General features: G+C 42.9%; 2 protein-coding genes across 4 annotated transcripts in view; one reads left to right on the top strand and one right to left on the bottom strand.

The window, feature by feature from the left end:
- The window catches only part of GALNT7 (polypeptide N-acetylgalactosaminyltransferase 7), a 63,224-nt gene extending 57,639 nt beyond the window's left edge, over positions 1 to 5,585 (bottom strand). For both annotated transcript variants that reach the window (XM_065736577.1, XM_065736576.1), the window contains exon 1: positions 5,383 to 5,585. In XM_065736577.1, the coding sequence (XP_065592649.1) occupies positions 5,383 to 5,502 (120 nt within the window). In that variant the 5' untranslated portion in view covers positions 5,503 to 5,585. The remainder of the gene's footprint in view (positions 1 to 5,382) is intronic.
- The window catches only part of HMGB2 (high mobility group box 2), a 397,943-nt gene that overhangs the window by 65,276 nt on the left and 311,233 nt on the right, over positions 1 to 21,434 (top strand). The window lies entirely within an intron of this gene.

Here is a 21,434-nt window from a genome sequence, read left to right as displayed (position 1 = left end):
TAAGCAGCATGTTTCTATTTTTAAACTAATCGTTCACAGCAGACTTTTTTTCCCCACTTACAGAGGAAATCTAGTAATTAAATGTAACTGCTACCAGACTTGGAATCCTTCTCTTAGTTTATTTGGCCTATTTTCTGCAAAAAGCATCCACCCCCCTCCAAGGTAGAAGTCAAACCTATTAACGTAACAGCTTATCCTGCCCTATTTCCACTTGGCAGTCTCTCGTAATGCTGATTTAATATCTGACAAAAATAGGACAAAGATACTGTCATTTTTCATTAGGAAATGCCAGCTCAGTACAAGCAATTTTAACTCTACAGAGCTTGGGTTAGGGAAGGTGCACGCTGCTTGGCCATGTGATGAAACAGCCCTGCCTGCCTGCCTGCCCTCCCCCCCCCTTCTGCACATGGTATAATTCTCTCCAGGCTGACACCCTAATGACCCACTGGGCCCCGTCTGATAGCTGAACTTACTGATAACAGAATTTCCACTGCTTCAGCTCAGTCACCATCTCCTGATTCAGTACCCTTAGAATAAAGACAGAACTGTTATTTAGATTTTCACACCTTTTAAAGTAAGGACTTGATAGCATGCTATTTTTAACACCCCACAGTGTGGCCACTAAGACACCACCAAAGGTTCCTGGACTAACCAGAACTCTTTTCCATCAACAGGATCCTTACAAAGCAAACACCAGCCTTAGCATCTGCCATTTTTCAGCTGTTATTTAATTTACATTAGTCACAAATGGTAATACTTGAGGCTAGAATAGGACAATAGGCATCTTGTCACATACATATTAAATGGTGCTAAACTGCTCCCTGCAGAAGAGCAGCTTTCTACATAATTAGCAGACTTGAGATAATGAGTTATTTACTTATTAGTAGTGATTTCAATGACAAAAAAAAAAAAAGTTCAAGAAAGTTTCAGTACAATCTGTACATACACCCGAACTGTAGAAACTAGGTAGGGCTTTCTTCATATTATTCAAAAAACCACTTTGTGGTCATTTATTCTGTACCATAACTGGAAGCATTTGACAAAAGACTTCATTTTTAATAAGATAGAGATTGGGCTTCTTACACTCTCCCGAGGGTGACAAGACTTTTACAAGCTTTTTCAAAGCCAATTTAGATGAAAGCACACATTAAAAAAATTAACATTTAATATCTCAAAACATTTTGCCTATTACTGTCACTAGCAATACGAAAGACTGCTGTGATAAATGGGAAGGGAGGGAGTGATGCTTACTTGCTAGAACAGCAGCACTTAGGCTACAGCATGCTCACTGCTTCCCTTTGTTAAATTTCCACACCAAAATCAGCAAAAGTGTGACCTGGTGTTCTCTGTCTAAGGTCTCACCCAACTATAGAAAGGCAAAGTGGTGAATAATACACTGGCAGAAGCACAGCTAACCATAGCAAGCAATTGTGGGGGGACCATCTGCTTGCCATGGTGCACCTTGGACTTAGCACTTGGACTGCTAACCTTCCGCTTGAACCACACAGCTGAACACAACTCCTCCTGCTGCATTAGATTTATCATCTGATTCCAGTCTCTGTTCCTGCATTCCCTCCAGTGATGACATCAAATTCCCCAATTCTCAGTTTCTCTTCTAAGCACATTTACTGTTATTCCTTAAGGGAGAGCAATGAATTTCCACCGGGACTTCTACTGCAAAGAATCTAATTTAAACCACAATAACACTTCAAGTTCAGTCTGCAACTTGTCATTAAGTCCTCAGTGACAATCCAGTTAAGGCATGCAGGATATTAGTGGCCTTTAAAGTGAGGGTAGAAGGGGTGTCAGGAGAAAACTCTGAAAAATTCCATTTGCTTTTCTTTTCTTATTTTTCTAACTCCTCCTCCACATCATAAATCCTGCACTTTCAGGCAGCCACATGAGAACTGTAGCACATAGCCCTAGTGGCTGGTGACAGCTGCAGCCTCCCCCTTCAAGCCCACCAGTAGCCTGGACACAGCAGCTGTGGGCTAGCAGCCTCTGGGTCCCAAACATGAAGAATCAGTTCCCAAATAGCAGGCTATGCAGCACACACTTAAGTTTCAGGAAGTTTTCCTCCCTGCACTTGAGAAGAGTTCAGAATGCAGAATTTATTTCATGGTTTTTACTATCTCACCGCCACATTTCTGATCCCTGCAGTCAGCAGTGTACTTCCATCCCGTCTTTTACAAGCTTCCTGAGCCGTGAATGATAGAGCATTCTGGACCACTTTGCTACAATCTCTCCTTCCTATGGGCAGTTTCTATGACCTTCCCACAGCAGTCCAACAAAGATTAGAAGAAGCAGATCACTAATTACAGTGCTGCCACAAAATCCATGAGCATGCAAAGTTGCCCTTCAAGCACTGCCTTGAGAAGGCTAAGCAGATCATAAACAAATAAATAAAATCGTGATTGCATTATTAATTGAAAGCATCTGGATACTGATATGAACATTTTAACTCTTTGCAATTAGTCAGATGCGGAGAATTAAAGTTGACCTACACTAGATTTACACTAGGCTCCTTTCAGATGTGCTGCTTTCAACTTCTCAGCCTTGAATCTTTCTTTACCTTTCCAGCCCACTGGCTCTGCCTACTGCATTCCCATTCCTATTCTCTTCTTGGCAATACCAGTTTGTAAGGCTGTACCTCTGAGGCTGATCATTAGCAACATATCACACTTGGGACCAGCAAGCACCATAGCTGAGCTCCTTAGGCTATTCACTGTAAGAAGATTGCTCTCACTTGTCTCCTGCTGGCTCCAAAATCGTCATCCTTGATTCAGAAGAGCTTAAACAAAAAACATCCAGAAGACTCCACAACATGTACATGATTACCTTACCAAGATTTTGACTGCTCTTTTCTTACAGCTATAAACAAGAGCGTGTGCACCCCTAACTAACATTTCAGTACCTTTGCAATCCTTGCTGCCAGATAGCAGGTGTTCTTACTGCTACAAAAGCTGGTATTTACTCAACCTCCCCCTGAATCCCACATTTTGTCCCTGAATTACATCTTCCAGAAACAGGGCTCTATAGGCTGAGTATCTGGAAAAAAGTGTTGCTTCCCAAGTTCTGAACACACTTTCAGTAGCAGTGAATGTATCCATCTGTGGTAACCGTCTTCCACCTCCACCTTCCAGTGCTACTGTTAGTACTTAGTCCTCATTTCCTTCCTGAATTGCCACTTCTCCACTTTTCTTTTGGAAACTCTGTATCTCAAGTCATCTCACTTCTCAGAAAAACCATTCAAACCCTTTAGGATCAGTAGGAAAATAAATTAATAAATATTTGAAGATAGAATGTTACAAACTGCTACAAATTCTTCACTATTACAGTATATCCCATCCCCATTTGCTGCTCTAAGCAGGAAAAGATTCACGGCTATGAAGACAAAAAGAGTAAGGTAGCTATTTGTTCATCTGTGTTTCTTTAATGCCTGACTGTTATTAAAATTGTGCTCTCAGCCATGCCTGGGCTCACAGAGCAAAATGGAGATGGCACTGCCCAAGGTTAGCTGTGAGAAGCTGAATTACTACTGGGCAGACCTTCACAAGCAAAGGAGGGTGATGTAAGCGAAGAAGAATTACTCTGTCATCTCTGGTTTGACAAACTTTCTTGCAGCTAACAACAGAGCAAACATGCACTTGAGCTGCCCTACATCACATGGAACCACCTATTACTACACCCTGAGCAACAGAGAGCTGAAACCATACCAAGACATGCACAGTGTGTTCCAGGCACAGCACAGCAGCCCACCTGCCAACACACACCGTGCACGGTGTTCTCGCCCAGCAGCCGTGGATCTGCTGACCTCAAAGTGTGTGTGGCACTGAGGTTTTCTCTGGGACCCATTGCCTGAAAGGCCTCTGAAGAGGAGAGAGCAAACAAAAGCGCAAGTGTACAAATAATACTGCCATCTCCTAAAGAATGATGATAGAATGTGTTCCTTGCTATTGAGTACATCATGATGAAAGTAAATAGTTGGTCTAGCTAACGAACCGTGTATTCTGTTTAGATATTATCTTTGACAGTGTTTACTTGAGAGAATTATATTTGTTCCCAGCGAAGACCAAATCACTTCCTGAGGTGGCTATTGCAAACACCTCCTCCTCTAGCCAGGAGGAAGGTGACCAAGACAGAGAGCTGCTTTATCAGGGGCTGGGCTGCCAGAATTCTTCTGACTCCTTCAATGCCACATGGACAAGCGAGAAACACTTCACAAATAAAGCCCACCAAATCAGTAGAGCTGAACAGGGCTTCAGCACACCAGCAACCTCTGAGAATGGGCACGGGGTCCTTACAGCACCTGCACACGTTAACACAGCAACCCCAGAACACCACCCATGTTCCCCCACAGGATGCTTGCCAGCAGGTCCGCTCTCTTTCCTACGCAGGATGAGTAATTCAACCGGTTTTGACATGAAATGTTTATTTCTTGATGTTTTCTCAGGAGGCTTGCAAATAAAATTCCTGAAAAATTCTCCCTACACAGAGGAGCCCGTGTTGTGCCTGAAAAAAACAGATTACAGGAACTTCACCACTTAATAAACTGTGTATCTCAAGAAAAAAATGTGATAGCCCATTATCTCAGCAGTAACTGCCACAATACAGCAAAACGTAACAGCTTCAGAAGACAGAGCATCTGCTGAAGTCCAAAGTCATTTCCATTGTTCAACAGTAAAAATTATGTCAGCTTGCTGCCCTTTGACAATTGTCCATGCTACACAGGACCGAAATCATTAGCCACCACATCATAACAGATCGCTTTTTAAATAAACACCATAAAACAAAACGACTTATCCGAGACTGCAGTAATCTTGGCCAGTCTCCTCCAGGCTCACCTCCTCCAACAGGCACCAGCCGTCCCACACCTGCTCTCCCCGTAGGAGAGCACATCACCTCGCTGCCAGGGGCTGCCGGCAGTCCTCGGCCCTCAACTCTCCTCTCCCGACCCCCAGAGGCACCTCGAGAGGCTCCGGTGCCCTCGGCAGCCGCAGGTCGGCACGGGGCCATCCCTAGGGCACGCTCCATCTCCTCGCGGGACGCTAGGTGTACAGCGGCGCGGCTGTGCGAGCCACGAGCGCTCCCCAGCTACACCCACCCGGAGTACCGCACAAGCGACCAGGGCCGCGGCTCCGGACGCTGCCCGCCCTCGGCCCCCACCCCACGGCGGGTCCCAGCCGGATCGCGGGGACCCCGGCCTGGCCGCGGGCACTCCCACGGCGGCACCGGGCCGAGCCCGGCCCCCTCGGCTCGGCGTTCCCCTCTCGGGCCTGCAGGCCGCGGCCCGGGCAAGCGTCCCCCGGCAGCCCCTCGCCCACCGCGTCCCGCCCGCCGCCGCCCCCCCTCCCCAGCCCGGCGCCGCCACCGCACACTCACCCGTCCCGGGGGAGCCGGCTCCTCGGCACGGGGCGACAGCGAAGACCAGAGCAGCAGCAGCCCCAAGAAGCTGCCCGCCAGCAGCACGGCGCGCAGCAGGAAGCCCAGCTTCAGCCGCATCCTCCCGTCCGCCCTCTGCCTCCCGCCGCCGTCGCCGCGCACGCAGCGCCCGGCCCCGCGCACCGCCGGGCTTCCGCCCCCCCCCCCCCGCCCCGCGCGGCTCGGCGCTGCTGCTGCTGCCGCCGCCTCTCCCGCTGCTCTGCGCCTCTCCCCCCGTCCGCACGTACAAACTTTCTTTCTTTTTTTTTTTTTTTTTTTTTTTTTCTCTTTTTTTTTTTCTTTCCTTAAAACCTCCCCCCTTCCCCGCCTCCCTTCCCCTCCTCCCGTTAGCCGCCGCCGCCGCCGCCTCTCCGCCGGGCTCACGGCCGAGGCGAGGCGAGCAGGAAGTGGCGGCGGTGGGAGCCGAGCTTCCACGTGGCCGCCCCGCACCGGGGAGGGGGCTCCGCGCTCCGGGTACCGCCGGCTCCGCTCCCAGCGGTGTTCCCCGCGCACCTGCTGCAGCCCGGAGCCGCCCCGCACCCTGCGGAGAGAGGCGGGAGGGGGGCCGGGGGCTCCTCTCTGTTTTTTCTTTCTTTTCTCTTTATTTCTTTATTCCCCTCCCCTCGCACACACTTCTCGTGTGCCACTCAGGTCACCGGGTGGGGAAAATCCAAATGCAAGCGTTTGGCTGCTGTGATCCCGTGCGGCTAGGATAACACGAGCCCGTTAATCAATCTGACACAGCCGGGGCAGCACCGTACTGCTGTGTGCTCAGGCCAGGCTGTATGTAAAGTCAACAGATTTTTTTCTTGAGGGCAGCAGATTAAGCAGGAGATTACAGAGATCTTATCAGCTCTCAGCTTTGCACGTATTCCGTTAGTAATTTTCTGCGCTGAGAGTTAGGCATCGTATTTCCTCCCCTGAAGGGCTGTCACACACACACATACACACCCAAACATGATTACACGAGTCTTGCACAAAGTGCAGTGATGCAAGGACAATGCTTCCCATGTAAAACCTGTGTCCTTCCCGTGTAAAACCTTTGCATTTCCTCTGTTCTCAGCACTCTCAGTGCACTTTTGCATTTTTCAGCTTTTTCACCCTCATGCACTGTGAGCTCCAGCAATACTGAGCATTACTGTTCAGTGAAAAGCACTGCTGGAATACAACAGGATCTTGCACCCTGAACAGGATCACATCAGAGGGAAATGGGCCAAACCCACTGACCTTTGTAGCTGACACGCCTGGAGCAGGAGCCTTTGTTTACTGGTGGAGCCTGTACCAGCACTGTGGCACTGTGTGATCCTTCCCTGCTGTAGGACATGCAGCAAGATGCAGAAACACAGCATTCACAGGGTAGGCAGCAGCTCCAGCCCTGTGACACCCTTAGGTCTGAAAGAGTGGTCCCCAGCATCTCCCCCCAAGCTGAGGGTGTGCCCTTCCAGTTGTGAGCAGGTTTGAGGTGTTGCCTCTTAAGTGGCAGGGAAAGGCAGGCTGGGGCTGCACATGTTCTTACTCCACAAAAGCAAGAGGACTGGAAGCATTTCTCCAGCTCTCACCACTTCCAGGAGACTTCACTACAGCAAGAGGCTGTCACCTCCCTTGCTTTATTCTCTGGTTTTGGGATCCCTTTCTGTTTTCTGTGCTGGCACTCTAAGTGCATGCAGGAAGAGGGAGAACATAAATCCCTCCTGGCGCTGTGCAGAGCTGTGGCTGTGTGATACCGCTCTGCTGCTGCCTGTCAAGCTGTGACCTGTGTGCCACTCCATAGATGTGATTGCACATTTATAAGGCTGCTGGACAGAAGTTTTGTTTTTTTTTTTTCTTCTAAGCAGAAGCTTACATGCTGTTGAAACTCATCTATGAGCAACTCATCCATGACCACCACAGAGCTTCAATCTTGAGAGTGACCAAGAGTTTGGTTGTGCGTTCGCCACTATTTTACTGTACCCTGTGCCTGCCTCATCAGCTACATTTTTCACGGACTCAACCAGTCCAGCTGCCAGCCCATCCCCACTGTGCCCACCGAACCATGTCCCCAAGTACTACATCTATTCTTTCCTTAAACACCTCCAGAGACAGTGACGCCACCACTCCCTGGGCAGCCCATTCCACTACCTTACCACTCTTTCTGAGAAGAAATTCTTCCTAATATCCGACCTTTTGACCAGGCTGTGGATCTCACTCCAGAGGCTTCAGGTTAATACCGACCTTGGCGGTAATGTTTTCCAGTTGCTTGCTCTTCCAGCCCACTGAAGGTATTTATCTTCATTGAAGACTGGCTGAGGTTTCAAATGCTGCACTCTTAGTTTCTCTTATATAGGAAAGTGCCTAAAAATATCTGCAGAATATATTTTTGCTCTTGCTGAATTCATATGGCTAAGATAGAAAACTCAAATTAATGTTGTCCTTAAATTGCCTCCATTAACATTCAAAAACACTTTAAAATGTCACTTATGACCTAGGGGGAGAGAGGGCTGAACAAAAACATTGTTTCTCTCAGTTGTGAAAGACCGTCCTGGCCCTGGTGCTCTGAGTATCCAGCTAAAACTGAACATGAAATAAACCCATATGTTATTAGGGAGTTAATCAACTTCTGTCAGACCAATACTCTGTCACTCAAATGTTTCTAGCAGGCTGGCAACTGTCATAATGTTTGTGCCTATATGTGGACTCGCCTGCTGCTTGTTGCATTTAAATTGCACGCAGGTTTCTGCATATGCCTCCAAATAACCACCCAGTGGTATCTGAGCCATGGCAAGCTCCCAGTGCTCCTGAAGCCAGGCTGTAGTGACCTGGGGTGAAGTGTCCAATTACCAATCCCCTAAGCCACTCAGTGCCCTCACTGCTGGGGATTTGGGGGATGATGTCTGCAGTGGGGTCACTTCCAAATGTCAAAACCCCGCTCAGCTGTCAGCCCTGGGAAAGCTCAGTGTTGGATGTGCCTTTCTTGGCCTTCTACTTGTGCATTAACCCAGACTTTGACAGGAAATTCCTAAAAACCTTAATACCTACCACAGTGTAAATCATGTAGTGATCTGTGCTGCAAAGACTTTGCTGCACAGGCCCCCCCCCCCCAATTCTGGTCATCTGCAGAGAGCTTTCCCGTAGCACCTAGTTCTCCCTTGTCATGTCAGCAGTTCCAAGCCTAATTTCCTTCTGCTGAGTGCCATGAGAAGACACAAGGTTTTCAGTGAGTACGCAAGCAGAGCCTTTGAAATTAACAGTGGATTATAGGCTTCGAGGACTCACACTTCCCTTAGATGTTTCTAGAATTAACTGCTGATGCTTCACTTCGTGTGGTATTTCACTATAGGATATACTCCACATGAACAGAATGGCAGTCTCAGGCATGCTTTCATTAAGAAAGTGCTGAAACAGACCAGCTGTCTGGCAGAAGCTCATTTTCCTCAACCAAATGCCCTGAATACAAGAGGGCAAGTTTCATTTTAACATGGCTTTTAAAAGGCATCAGCATGTCTATGCCTGGAATTGTATGTTATAATACATTTGTCAGTATAATGATTAATACCTTCCCATGAATTTCATCACAGCACCCCAAACTTATTTACAATTCAGTAATGTAAAAAGCTTATAACGTGGAGGGAAGCTTTAGTGGCCTCAGCGGAGGGGAAAGAGAAGATGGAAAGAAAATGTGTTGGGCCTGGAGAAGCCTGGTGCTCAGAAAGGGTCTGGGAAGGCTTGGTGACAGATCCCATGCCCTGGCCAGCTCTCTGACTTTCCATTTGCCACTGTGTCCTGCTTCAGTAAAAGACAAAGGCAGTAATGAGTACTTCTGCATGGCTGCAAGCAGTGAGAAACAAGGTGCAGGCTATTCCAGGGAAGGCTGGTCCTTGAACTCGTTCTCTCCAACTCCTACTCCTGCTCATGAAAGCTTTTGGCTCCATTCAGCTCCTTTTCCTAACCATTTCTTGCTTCACCATCCATGCTTTTAGAGTTATCTGCATTTAAACTATTATCTCCAAACAGAGGCAAAGGAGTCTTACATACAGCTGTTTTGGGTCTTACACAAACTGACCACTGGCACCTGTGGAAAAGTTATGTAGGGCATTCACACAGGTCTGTTGGTGCCACATCTATGCTGACTTCTGCCATCCACTCACTCTTCCTGCTGATGCTGCCCCCATTGCAGGGACTTGGGGTTAATGAGGTGTTCACCACCTGGGATAATTCAGAAGCACAGAGACTGACGTACACTGCCGTGGAGATAAAGTTACACCCTAAATATTTACAGTGGACTGATATTTAAGTTGATAAAAAGGAACCGAATTGCAGGCTTTAAAATTCTTCTTAATTTCTTTATATAAAATGTACTTTAATAAAATAAGTGTATTAACTATTACTGAGAGACATGTTCTTACAAACTAGACTGAGATGTGCTTCATGTTCATTGTTGTGTGTTCATGATAACTAGTCCTTAATACAATTCTTCCTACAATTCCCTTTTATCTTTTTCTTAAGCCAGAGATTTAGCAATACATGTCTTACCAAAAATTATTCTTCAGTATCTCGTGATTTGATTTAATGCTTTTGGCACAGCATGGTTTGCCTCCTTTGCTTTTTCTGTCACTTCTATAAAGAACGCATTGTGAAATTCCTGTCATTATATTTAGCCCCCATACTCCTGTCATGCCTACTTAGTTTTCCCTCCTGCAATATCACCTCTAGCTCATCCTATATTTTATTACACAACAACAGTAGGTGAGCTCATTATTTTGTGTTGGTCCCTATTCCACCCATGTTCCACAGACTGGATTGTAAAAAAAAATCAACAAAACAAAACAAAAAAATCTATGTGCTTTTTTCAGCTGCACTTTCTGGTATCGAGTACCAATCAATGTTTATGGCCAGTGTTGTATGATTAATGTTGCTTTAGTCTACAGAAATTTAACCTCTTCTGGATTTGCAAGTCCTCAAAAAATCTAAACTGTAATGCCTGTTGACAATCCCAGACAGATTTGGATCTCATTAAAATAGAAGATTGAATGGTCTGGTATGTGGGTGTCTTATTTAAGTGTGAGGAAAACTGAAATAATTCTGAGCAAGGCTTAGTCATTTTAAAAGTAAAAGCAAAATATATACTTTAAGTAGCTTTATTGTAGGAACTCTCACCTGCATTTTGAGCCAGATGTGTCAGTATTTCAGATCCAGAAAATATCCTTATTCAGGTTGACGTATTCCCAAGCACTTACAACAGAAATTAAGTTGCATCATTTCCAGAATCTAGGGCAGGGAAAATTGAAATATGTTGCTGCAGTTTCTGTTATGCTGGAACAGTGAACCATGTAAATACCCACATTTCAGATGCCAATTTCCTTTTCCTAAAAACTTTTAAAATATAGCAAATTAGTGGAGTTAATTAAAAAAAAATGGACAGTTTTATCATGATGTAAAGTACATTCAAGGTACAACAAACTATTATACAAACAACTGCAAATAGAGTAGGTTTCCCTATTTCTCTGGACTATTTACTCATTAACTGTTGATAACTAACATCCAAATTCACAGGCATTATTAATTTAGTATTATATGTGCTGCATTGGCTAAAGGTCTTCAATCAGCTGGATAACAATATATATTGAATATATTTATGTTCAAAGTTAAACTTTTTTGCTGAAGACAATAATCATTTGTAAAGCACTGGCAAGTCAAACATGTCAGTTACAAAGGAGGTAAAGCCCTCCATGCTTTGGGTTAAGGAGGGCCACCAAAGGTTGTTATTGTTGCACACTGATGCACAACAGTTGCAAGTTGCCAGACATCTTTTGTTGCTCCTCAGCCACAGGATGAGTGAGCAGAAAGAGTATTCTGCCTCATTTTACATAGATACAAAAGGTCAATTAATTACTGTGAAAGTCCAGCCCAGGACACAGTTTTATGCGTTAACGCCAAAATAAGGCAACAGAGTAAGATCACAGAGAAGTCAGACTTAATTTGCAGCTGGGTTCCTTGGATGCCTTGGAAATGGGGAAGGCGTTTGGTGTAATGCATGGTACCTGCAGCTGACAACAAAAGTATGACTATTACCACGAGTCACATCAAGTGTGCTATACACAGCTTCCATCACAGATTTATTATGGAAAATCCTGGTAGCAATTACACTACCAAAGCAAAGTATTGCTAGACAAATTCAAACTTCCTTAATTTCTTGCACATTTCACAACTGTGTGTCCAGTATTCCAAGTGGACCTGAACGAGCACAGAGATGCTAAGGAGCCTGTTTCCTTTGAGTTGCTACTTGGAGAGAAATTCTTAAACATTAGAGATTATTTCTATTAGATATAATCTGACACCAAGAGGTATTGATTATGTAAGTCAGTGAAATTATACTGTTATGAAAGGCATATTTTATGGGAATGGATTCTGAAATTGTAGGCAGTAACTAGCATCTGTTGGATCATGACACTGCACATATTCAAGACTCTTACTAAATATAATCATAAAAAAAATAGATTTCATAAGGCTTTGAGTACAACATGGAGATGTATCAGTTTTTTGGAAGCTTCTCCCTTTACTCAAAATTATTTAGTTATATACATAATTAATTCTTGATGTGAATTAAACAATTTCCAACTTGTACAGTTCTAGCTCAGGTAGATACATATGCACATGTATACTTATTTATTTTTGAATGTTTTCCATCCTTTTTCCCAAACTGAAGGGTAATGTCTCTGTGTCTTAAGAGGCAAAATTCCTAGACTTGTCTAAAATCATTTGAAATAAAGGTTAAAAAACCTTAATAAAGTCATCATCCTGGCAAGCTGAACTCCACTGCCTTTTAGTCACTTGTGACAAGTAATAGTGGCAGTGACAAGACATCATCCATCTTCAGATACTGTGGGTTTCCAGCTCTTGCAGTTCACTGCCATTCAAGTCCCTTTTCTAATGCATGACTGCAGTCACTTAACAACTAATTGGTTGGGTCGACCGATGAAGCCAAATATGTTCTCAAACTCCCAGGTTCATACAATGGGCTGAAAGCAGATCTCTAGCTTGCACTTTTATTTTAATGCTGCCTTAACTAAATCTTCGTTCAGAATAGTCAGGTCAGCTTGGGGATATCCTTTAGAAAAAGGGGGTTTAGAAGCTAGTTGCAACTTACAGATTAAGTGGTAAAAGACTCATTCCAATTAACATCATTTCTAATTGAACTGAAGAGTCAGTGATTAGTTTCTATTCCCATTAATTGGCCCTTTGAGTAAGGAAAGATGCTCCTGTAAGACTTAGGTCAAAAAGAAGCTGATTCCATTTATTGTTTGCTATCAACAATTTTGACATGTAGGAATATAATTAAAATAGAACACAGCATCAGTGTAATTATTATTTTTCCCCTTCCTGGAATGGTGCTCTGGGGCAAAGTAGAAGCTAGAGGAAACCTGCACAGCATGGTGATTCTCACCAGAGCTTTTGTAAATTCTTGGTTAATTGCTTGAAAAAACTGTCTTCTTACTAACTTGCAAGAAAGGGGAAGATTAAACGTATTTTCAATACATTTTAGACTTAAATGAGTAGAATTACAGAATGAATAAAATTAATTTAACAATTTGCCTCTCTTTCTTATACGCAAAATCTCTCTTCAAACTTGCCCTGCTAAGCCTTTGGTGTCAGAGTTGATTAACACAAAGGAAGAGACACAGGCACTGTTCCTTGCAGCATTTAGGTCAGAGCTGATACTCTCCAGCATGTATCTAGGCCACGTCTAATTAATCCCAGAATACTCCATCGCTGTCGGATTACCTCAGCCAGCTTCTCCCACAGAAACCTGGCAGCAAAGATTTTTACCTTAGGTGAGGAATTTCCCTTTTCTGAAGGCAAGTAGGAGTTTTTTTTTTCATTATTTATGTAATGTTTATGCAACAAATTATAGAGCCCTTAGGATAGTAGAGTATTTAGTAGGGGTGAACACCTTCATTTGAAGCAAGTGGAACATTGCCACTGACTTGAGTTGAGCCAGGAGTTCACCCCCAATTGTTTTTGGATAAAGTTTCCTAGCTGTGGCCTTCACATCTCTAAATTTGACACTGTTAGTCAATGTTAGTCAAAAGAACTCCTTTTTCCTTTTGTTTCTAAGCCAAATGTGTATACATGGCATTCAGTCAGTTTCTATGACCAGAAAACACAAATCAGTACAATAAGGGTGTCACAAAAGCCTGTTGCAGATGAGGAAAGAGGGACGGAGTTGTGTCTTTGCACTTTAAACTCTAGTCCATGGTCTTCTGCGGTCATTACTAGAATCACAAAGAGTTTGAATATACACTCAGAATTTGAGGAAGTGCTTGAGTCATGATGAACTCCTCATATGAAGCAGTGGCACCAAGTATATAATTCAACACTTACCAAATGAAGGAAACACTACTGACACATAGAACCATGAATGTATCACAACACTAAAAATAGAGCACTAATTAGCAATCCTAAATTGGTATGCAGGGTGCTGAGTGTCAGAAGCAGCACCAAGGCTGCAGCCTGAGGACAGAGTTACTGAAACTTCAAATCAGTGTGCCATAAATATGTATTCATTTCATACGCAGAAAGTCAGATGATTTTTTCCACATCTGGTGATATAGGACTAAAAGACAAGACAAAATATTACTTGCAGAACATGAAATGCCTGTTACTGTGTGTCTATTACTATACTCTTAAAATACCGAGCATGAAAAGCAGGCATTTTTGTAATGGACAGCATATGCTTTTTGACCAGAGTTTTTCCAATTACGTCCTTACTATGTGTTTTACTTACATATGAAATAAATTAAAAAAGAAAATGTATTTAATACAGTGCTCTTATCAAAATCATCACTTAAATGCTTCTGATACCTTTGGAGTTAAGTAGTAATATACATGTAAATAAGATGCAGATTTTCACATCCTCATTTTCCTCTCCTGTGTGGGTTGATTCCTAAAACTGGAAATGCTGTTCATAGGGATTCATAAATGCTCAATATTGGCACACAAAAAAAAAATAAATCTATGTTGAAAAATATGCCTCCAGAAGAAGAAGAAAAAAAATAAAACACTAAGAAGGAATTAGTAAAATCAGCATCCATTACCAGTTTTGCCTGCATTAAGATTTACCTGCCCTTCAAATGTGTGGTGGTGGTGGGCCAGCTGATTGCTGCGTTAACAAGCCTCACATCTACATACAGAATTTTAGAAGTAATCTCATGATTTAGCTTGCATTAAATCCATGACAGCAGATTTTCCTGCATGTAAGATGCATGTACTACAGCAAAGTGCACTTTGATGCATCAGATTCCACAGAAAGCTGTGGAGGTGCCAAATCCCAGTGCCTTGCACTTAATGCTTTAGGATAATCCCACGGACAGGTCATAAAAGACTGGAGGTAAAAATGCACACAGGCTAGCGGGAACAATAATATTTTATGTCTGTGTAAGCAGTCACAATTCACAAAGCACTCTTTCACCAAAGCTCCCTACTGGAGCAGTGGACAGCAGTGTGGGAAAAAAGGGCTCCCATCTGCTTCTGGCTTTAACTTGGACCCGCAGCACATCCTATCAGCCCAACAGCCAGGAGTAGATGGGCACTGGAGAGAGGAGTGATCTGAGTGGATTATATGGTCTCTAAACTCAGCATTAATACACTGTATGCTGCAGAACAGCATGACTTCATTATTCAAGGAGAATATTAATCAAAGGTAACTTAAAAATTTCCTACATCCGTGAGTCTGGACTTCAGAATCTGTTAAGGCACAGTCTTCATTGCAATATCTACAGCAGCTAATTGAACACACAGATGTTTTGTAGTCCAGATAGAGATGCATTGTTAGGCAGGAGCAATCAATAACTTGCACACTCTGAAAGAGTAAGCACGTATAGCACATGCAAAATGCAAGCAATTATCTTAAGAAGAACTACACTGTTTTGAGTGGCTGCACAACTTGAATTGCTGTTGAAAAATTAAAATAGCTCATTGTAAGCCTCTGAGAAATTGCTGCATCTAATAAGGAAGTCCTCTCTCATCATATAGAGCTTCTACCAGAGCCTTCTTTTCCTGACATCCTTTTGTTAGCTTTCTTCTTCTTTCTCTATCCATAAACGATTGGTTTCTTTTGTAATACAGGCTCTTCATCAGGCTCTAGTCTATCAGAGAGCCTACCACGATTTTCAGTTTCCCACTCAGTGATCTGAGTACAGTTAAATGATTCTCTACTTTCAACTACCCAAAACAATCTCCATTATGAGGACAAGTGTTTTCCCACACCACAATACATAAAGAGGAATAGCAATAACATCAGTGTTCATGCTGATTGCATAGACCAAGTCTTCAGAGAAAAATCTGGATTGCTCTGATGAATTTTAATACAAAGGTAGAAAAGATTATGTTTTCATTTTGACATAATAAAGTCCTGGTGTGCCTTGCTGTTTATTCTAGCTCTGCAGCACTGTCCTACCTTATTTTTTAAATAAAGTTACATTGCTCAGGAAGGATACTAAATAGATCTGTCCCGAAATGCTTAGCAGATGCATCTGGCTTCCTTCATTCTTATACGATGTCAGGTTTCAAATTCAATACATGATTTTATATATCCTACTGACAGTGTTTATTTTTATGACCATGATGCTCTCAGTGCTTGTCTGTTGGACCTCAACACTGTCAATGCTCCGAACATGGCATTGGCTGACTAAAGCAATGAAAATTAAATAAGAGTAATCTTAGAAATCAGTCTGCTTAATGTTAGGACACAGATTTCTTGTCCCTCTTGTTTTGAAATTTTAGCATGCAAAATGCAAAATAAATAAATAAATAAAATCCTATGGGCTTTGCAGCACAGCCAGGGAGTACAAAGTTTGAATGCTGTCATGCTGACCCATTTCAGCTCTTTATTTATCTTCCTTTGCTGCTGTGTATGCTCTCCATTATGTATTTTTACTCTGTGTTTGCTTAGTGTGAGCAGAACAGACTGGTCGAGTCTGTTCCTAAGACACCTATAGAATGTTACACGTGTCCTAATCCTAGAGGTAAGTGGGATCTAAAGCACAGACACACACACCCTACTCATCTTGGACTTCCAGTACACTTATCTGTAGATAAATACATACTGCAGGAGTTTCAAAAGGAGGATCTGCACTAATTAGAGGCAGTGTCTTTTGGATGCCAGAGCTTTCCTCATTACCTCTAAAAATTTAATATTTATCTCACCCTCTTTCTTAAAGGATATGTTTGAAAGTCAGCTTCAAACTCAGAACCCATCTCTATAGCAGTAATAATACTGTGTAAGCCAGGTTTCTTATCAAGTGGCAACTTCCGTTACTGTTATGGCTCTTAATTCTCTAAGGCCCCTTAGGCTGAAATATTGTCTGCTGTTCGGTACCACTGACTGGGTATTCTCTCTCTGTGCAACATACTAGTTTTTAATGGTTATATTTTAATAAGAATGCTTGGATAAAAGTAGTGATGAAGCTTAAGGTCCACAGGCCAGATGCTGAATATGTATAAATCCCGCAGCTCCCAAATACATCAAAGAAACGATATTCATTTGTCCCAGGATTTGCTTTCTACTTCCAGTTTTACCAGACTTTTCTTCAACTAATCTTGCACATGCCTTAACCACATCCACTTCCGACTGTACCCCTTTCAATCCCTTTCAAATACCTCCTTCTTAACATATAACCCCTCTGTAATTCTTCCCTTTTAAATCCTTTTCAATCCTATTTTTTCTTCATTTTCCCCCCTTAAATTAGCTAATTGTTGGAAGCTTTTGTAGCTCTTTGAAATTTTACTTCTGAATGTGTTGTGGTATGTTGACTCTGGGGCCTAAAGTTTATAAGCAGCTTTCAGAATAATGAGATTTGTGTGCATGACTCCCATACACTACTTTGAAGATTTACTCTATAGAGTGAAAATATTTATGAAAAAAAAAATCAGCTTCATTGTTATATTCACTTGTAAACACAGCTCAGAGTATGCTTCCTTTACTGTATGGTTACTGCTTTCTCCTTTAAGATACTTGCTGTACTTGAGGAGCTTGTGAACGTATACCCTTAACAAACAACTTTTTAACCTAAGGGTGCATCATCCTTAGCTGTAGCTGATACAATCAGTGTTTTTTTTTCCTATTTTCTCCCTCTCTGCACTTAGCACTTGCATGCATAACATATTTGCATTACACATTCCTCTAACTAGAGGCTTTTCTTTCTCTGCATGACCAACATTTCCAGTTATACGTGGCAGTAACTTGTAGATATCTAATGTAAAGTTCAGTGTGATCCAAACTGCCATGCTCACATATCACATTATTCGAATAAGTAGTGCCTAAAACATTAACTAAAACTACCTGGATTTTGGAAGCTGGCTCGTTTTAGCCGAAGTTCCTGACATTTCATAGTTTGTTAGGTTTTGTACCCTTATGTCATACCAAGACTTTCATAGTCTTCTGACAAGTAAATCTACTGAGGGTCTAACTATTGCCTGCAGTACTACTGACCTCGTAATTTGGTTTTGGTTTGCTAAACCTGCACATGGACAGCTTTGTTCACGTTTCCCTTTGCACTCTAGCACAGGTATATAAGCATGCCACGTGGCTGTCTGTGCCAAACAAGGTGGGTTGCTTGGGTGCTGTGGCAACTGGTCCTGGGCTATTTGCATTGGCTCAAATAATGCCAGCACTCCTCTGCTCACGCCTGATGCTGTGTGTGCTCTGACTGGGTACTGCAGCCTGGCCATTTGTCTTAAGGCAGCAGTCTCAGACAGGAATCAGGATGTAGTCATTTATCTTTGCTTTTTTCCTGCTTCACCTACTTTCCCAGCCACAACTACACTACCTCTGGTATCGTGCTGGAGAATGAGAGCTGTGTGAGTCACATGCTAAAGAATTTTCATCCACAAAAAGCACATTATTCCACTGCCTCCTCTATATACAACATTTTGAACTCAAAACTTCTGCTTTGTTGGCAGGCTTTGGGTTAACTAGTCAATTCTGTTAATAATGAGCCATATGAAATATAATGATGCTTAATTGGAGAAAAAGAATGTTAAACAAGCCTCTTTAGTGAAAGGAAGCAAGGAAGAAAAAGAAAAAAAAAAAGAAAGATATTCAGTCTGTGCACAGGTTTTCATTTGTGGTCTCGGTTCCCCCTTTTACCAGGAGCTATGGGATAGTGACTCCAGGATGACCCTGTCATTACAAAGTTACATACGTGCCTAAGCCATTGTTTGAGTACTGAGGCTTGTGGATGGGAGCTTCTTGTGCTTCCGCATTGCCCCAGGCTGCGTGAGCATATTGGCTTCTCCATAACTGAGTTGGCAATAACCACTGATTTAACTGCACCCTAAAGAAAAAATATTAAATTGTTAAGCTGCAGACTTCTTTAAGACTCTGTTAAGGTCATAAGGATAACAAGAACTCCAGATAGACATGAAAAGCCAGAAGTCAGATAGGAAGACAAAGAATAAAGAAACGTTATGACAGCTGAATATTTCTACATTATGGTGTTTTTAACTGTGCTGTTATAACTATCTTTTAAAATCTTTTTTAGTAAGTCAGCTTTAACACTAATCCTGTTCTCTACTCATCTAAAAGGATGTTTTTATTATTTCTATTCCTTTTTAAAATTTTTTTAATGTCCTGTATTCAGTATCATTCGTTTCCTTCCATGCACTGGGGGTAAAGAACAAAGGATGTGGCTGAATCCTCAGTGCAGGCTCCTGTCCAGTTTCATTCACTTTTTCCTCATTAAACACACAGAGGATATGTGTGTGCCTATTTTACAGTGCAGCAAAGTTACTTGGCATCTTGTCATGGCCTCTTTCAGCAAGGCAAAGGAGAGCAGACCCAAGTCAGGCACAACAGAACACACTAGGCTGTGCTTGCTGCTGGCCCACACACCGTCAGACTCTGCCTTGCATTAAGCACCTTTGGGGTGGGGGAATGTTTTTCTTAACATTGTTATCACCAGATATAGTTTACATAATCTGTAATGGTTGATCCAGGTCTTAAAGGAAGTGCTATCCAAATGCTCTAAACTCTCAAGAGCAAAGTCCTGGAAGCATATACAACACTAAGCATGGATGGGAACATCACAAACTTTACTGCTTTAAAAAGTCTTTCAACCAGAGGATGATCCTTTCTGGATCCAATGACTTTTTTCCCTTCTCCCATTCCCACAAATACAGACTGTCCCAAGAGGCAGAGAGAGCTGCCCCGCGTGATCTCAGACCCAATATTTTGAGCAGCACACCATTTTACACCTGCTCTGTCAGACACTGGACAGGGAGAGTGCAGAAAATACACGGAAGATACTTTGGCAACTGCAAATGTAGTCAATCTTTCCACTCTCACTCCACAACCCTATCACTCTTTTCTCCCCAGAAACCTGCTGAGAGCTCAAATAGCCCTAAAGTCAATGCTAACGCATTAAGAACATAATTCACTAGGTAAACTTGTGAACTTTGGTTGCTTGCCACTGGCAGACCGCTTCATTGTTTCAGCTTGACTTGCTCCCCATGACTTGGGAAGAAGGCTTTCCAGCCTTCCAAATGCCCCTGGTGACCTTCTCAGGGCTCAGCTGCCTCCTCAGCAGGGAGCACTTCTGTTTCTATGGCAATGGGAGCCCAGGGCCTCGCTCCAGACAGAAGATTAGGGAAACAGCTCCTCAAGCATTGCTGCCACAAGCAAGCCTGCAGCTAGGCTTAGCCTTCAGGTTTCACAAGATTTGTCTGTGGCTGAGGTTCCTGCCACGACATCCTCTGCTTCAGGGAGCTATATGTGTGGTTATGCAGCAAGTTACTATCTTGTGAATCTGGTAACTCATAGCAGCCAAGTGTAGTTTTTGGCACTCTTCTTGTCTGCTCTACACAGTTCTTAACAGTGCTGTTTCTTATCCTACCCACTGAGTATACTTAGCCGTGGTGGTGACACCCCTCTGTTTACATCTGATGCATCTCTGCATCTGGTCAGATGTAAACAACAGAAAATCTCCTTTTAACTAATGGAGATTCAACCAACAGTCTAGAATGAATAATTAGAACCGCCATATCAAGAGAAGGAAAACAAAGATGGAAGCAGAAGTGTTTTTATACCTTAGAGTCTTAGGGCATTAATTTTTTTTCTACTTGAGATCTTAATTTTTAATGTTGTTGGAGGAAAGCCAGTTTCTGAGTCCTGTTTGCTGTAACATCATGTTTTAAAGAAAAATCAATATGTACTCTGATGGTATTTATTTGCACTTTAATTTCCTTTAATACCGGATATCAAATGAACAATTCCTCCTTGCTAGCAATAAAGTTTTATGATTTACTCACTTTGTCTCTGCTTTATTGTAATAATGAATGCTTGTGGAGGGGCTCTTCAGCACTCAGAACAGGCTTTAAAATATTGCAGGCTGTAAATGCATTTCCCGTTGTCATTGCTTTCCTCTCAACACCTGCACCTTTGTTCTTTGATTTTGCACCAAATCTGAACCGTAACCGATTGCAGCCAGCAAAGCCTTGATACCAGTGATATCTTTTTTCTGTCTCTGTTGAGCTTCAAATGCACCAAGAAACTATGTCTGGGCTTCCTCCATCAAGAGAGGCCTCCAAAGCAGAACAGGAGCCTGAATCAAGTGAGCTTTGCTGGGTGTAGCTGAGAAACAAAACCATGGATGAGATGGAAGAAAAAGCCAAAGAGGCCCAGCAAGAAGATCCCTGATGCAGGGGCTAAGGAATGAATTGAGTCGTGGATGGAAGAGCTTCAAGTGGGTTGTAGAGCTCATACTAGGGGCTTGAGGCCTGCACCAGGGACATGCTCCCTCACACACTGAAGCTGCTGAGGGCCTGAAGGGTTCAGGAAGGAGCCAAGCAGGGCCTGATGTTCCATGAGACATTTCCTCTTGGAATTCCACAGGTTGTTTACTTTTGTCGGGTATCAAATGCTGCTTGCATAAGTACATGTTTGCTTGGCTCTCAGGAAAGCAAGAGCAAATTGTACCACAGAAAAATTGATTTCACTCTTCAGATAAGCTCAAATGCAATGTAAGGAATGTTTTACATAC

Source organism: Cyrtonyx montezumae, unplaced genomic scaffold (genome assembly GCF_038088225.1).
Source record: "Cyrtonyx montezumae isolate F1298 unplaced genomic scaffold, pur_monq_1.0 scaffold_2, whole genome shotgun sequence".
Taxonomy (NCBI): domain Eukaryota; kingdom Metazoa; phylum Chordata; class Aves; order Galliformes; family Odontophoridae; genus Cyrtonyx; species Cyrtonyx montezumae.
The sequence above is the reverse complement of the archived record's forward strand: the minus strand, read 5'-3'. Positions and strand labels throughout refer to the sequence as shown.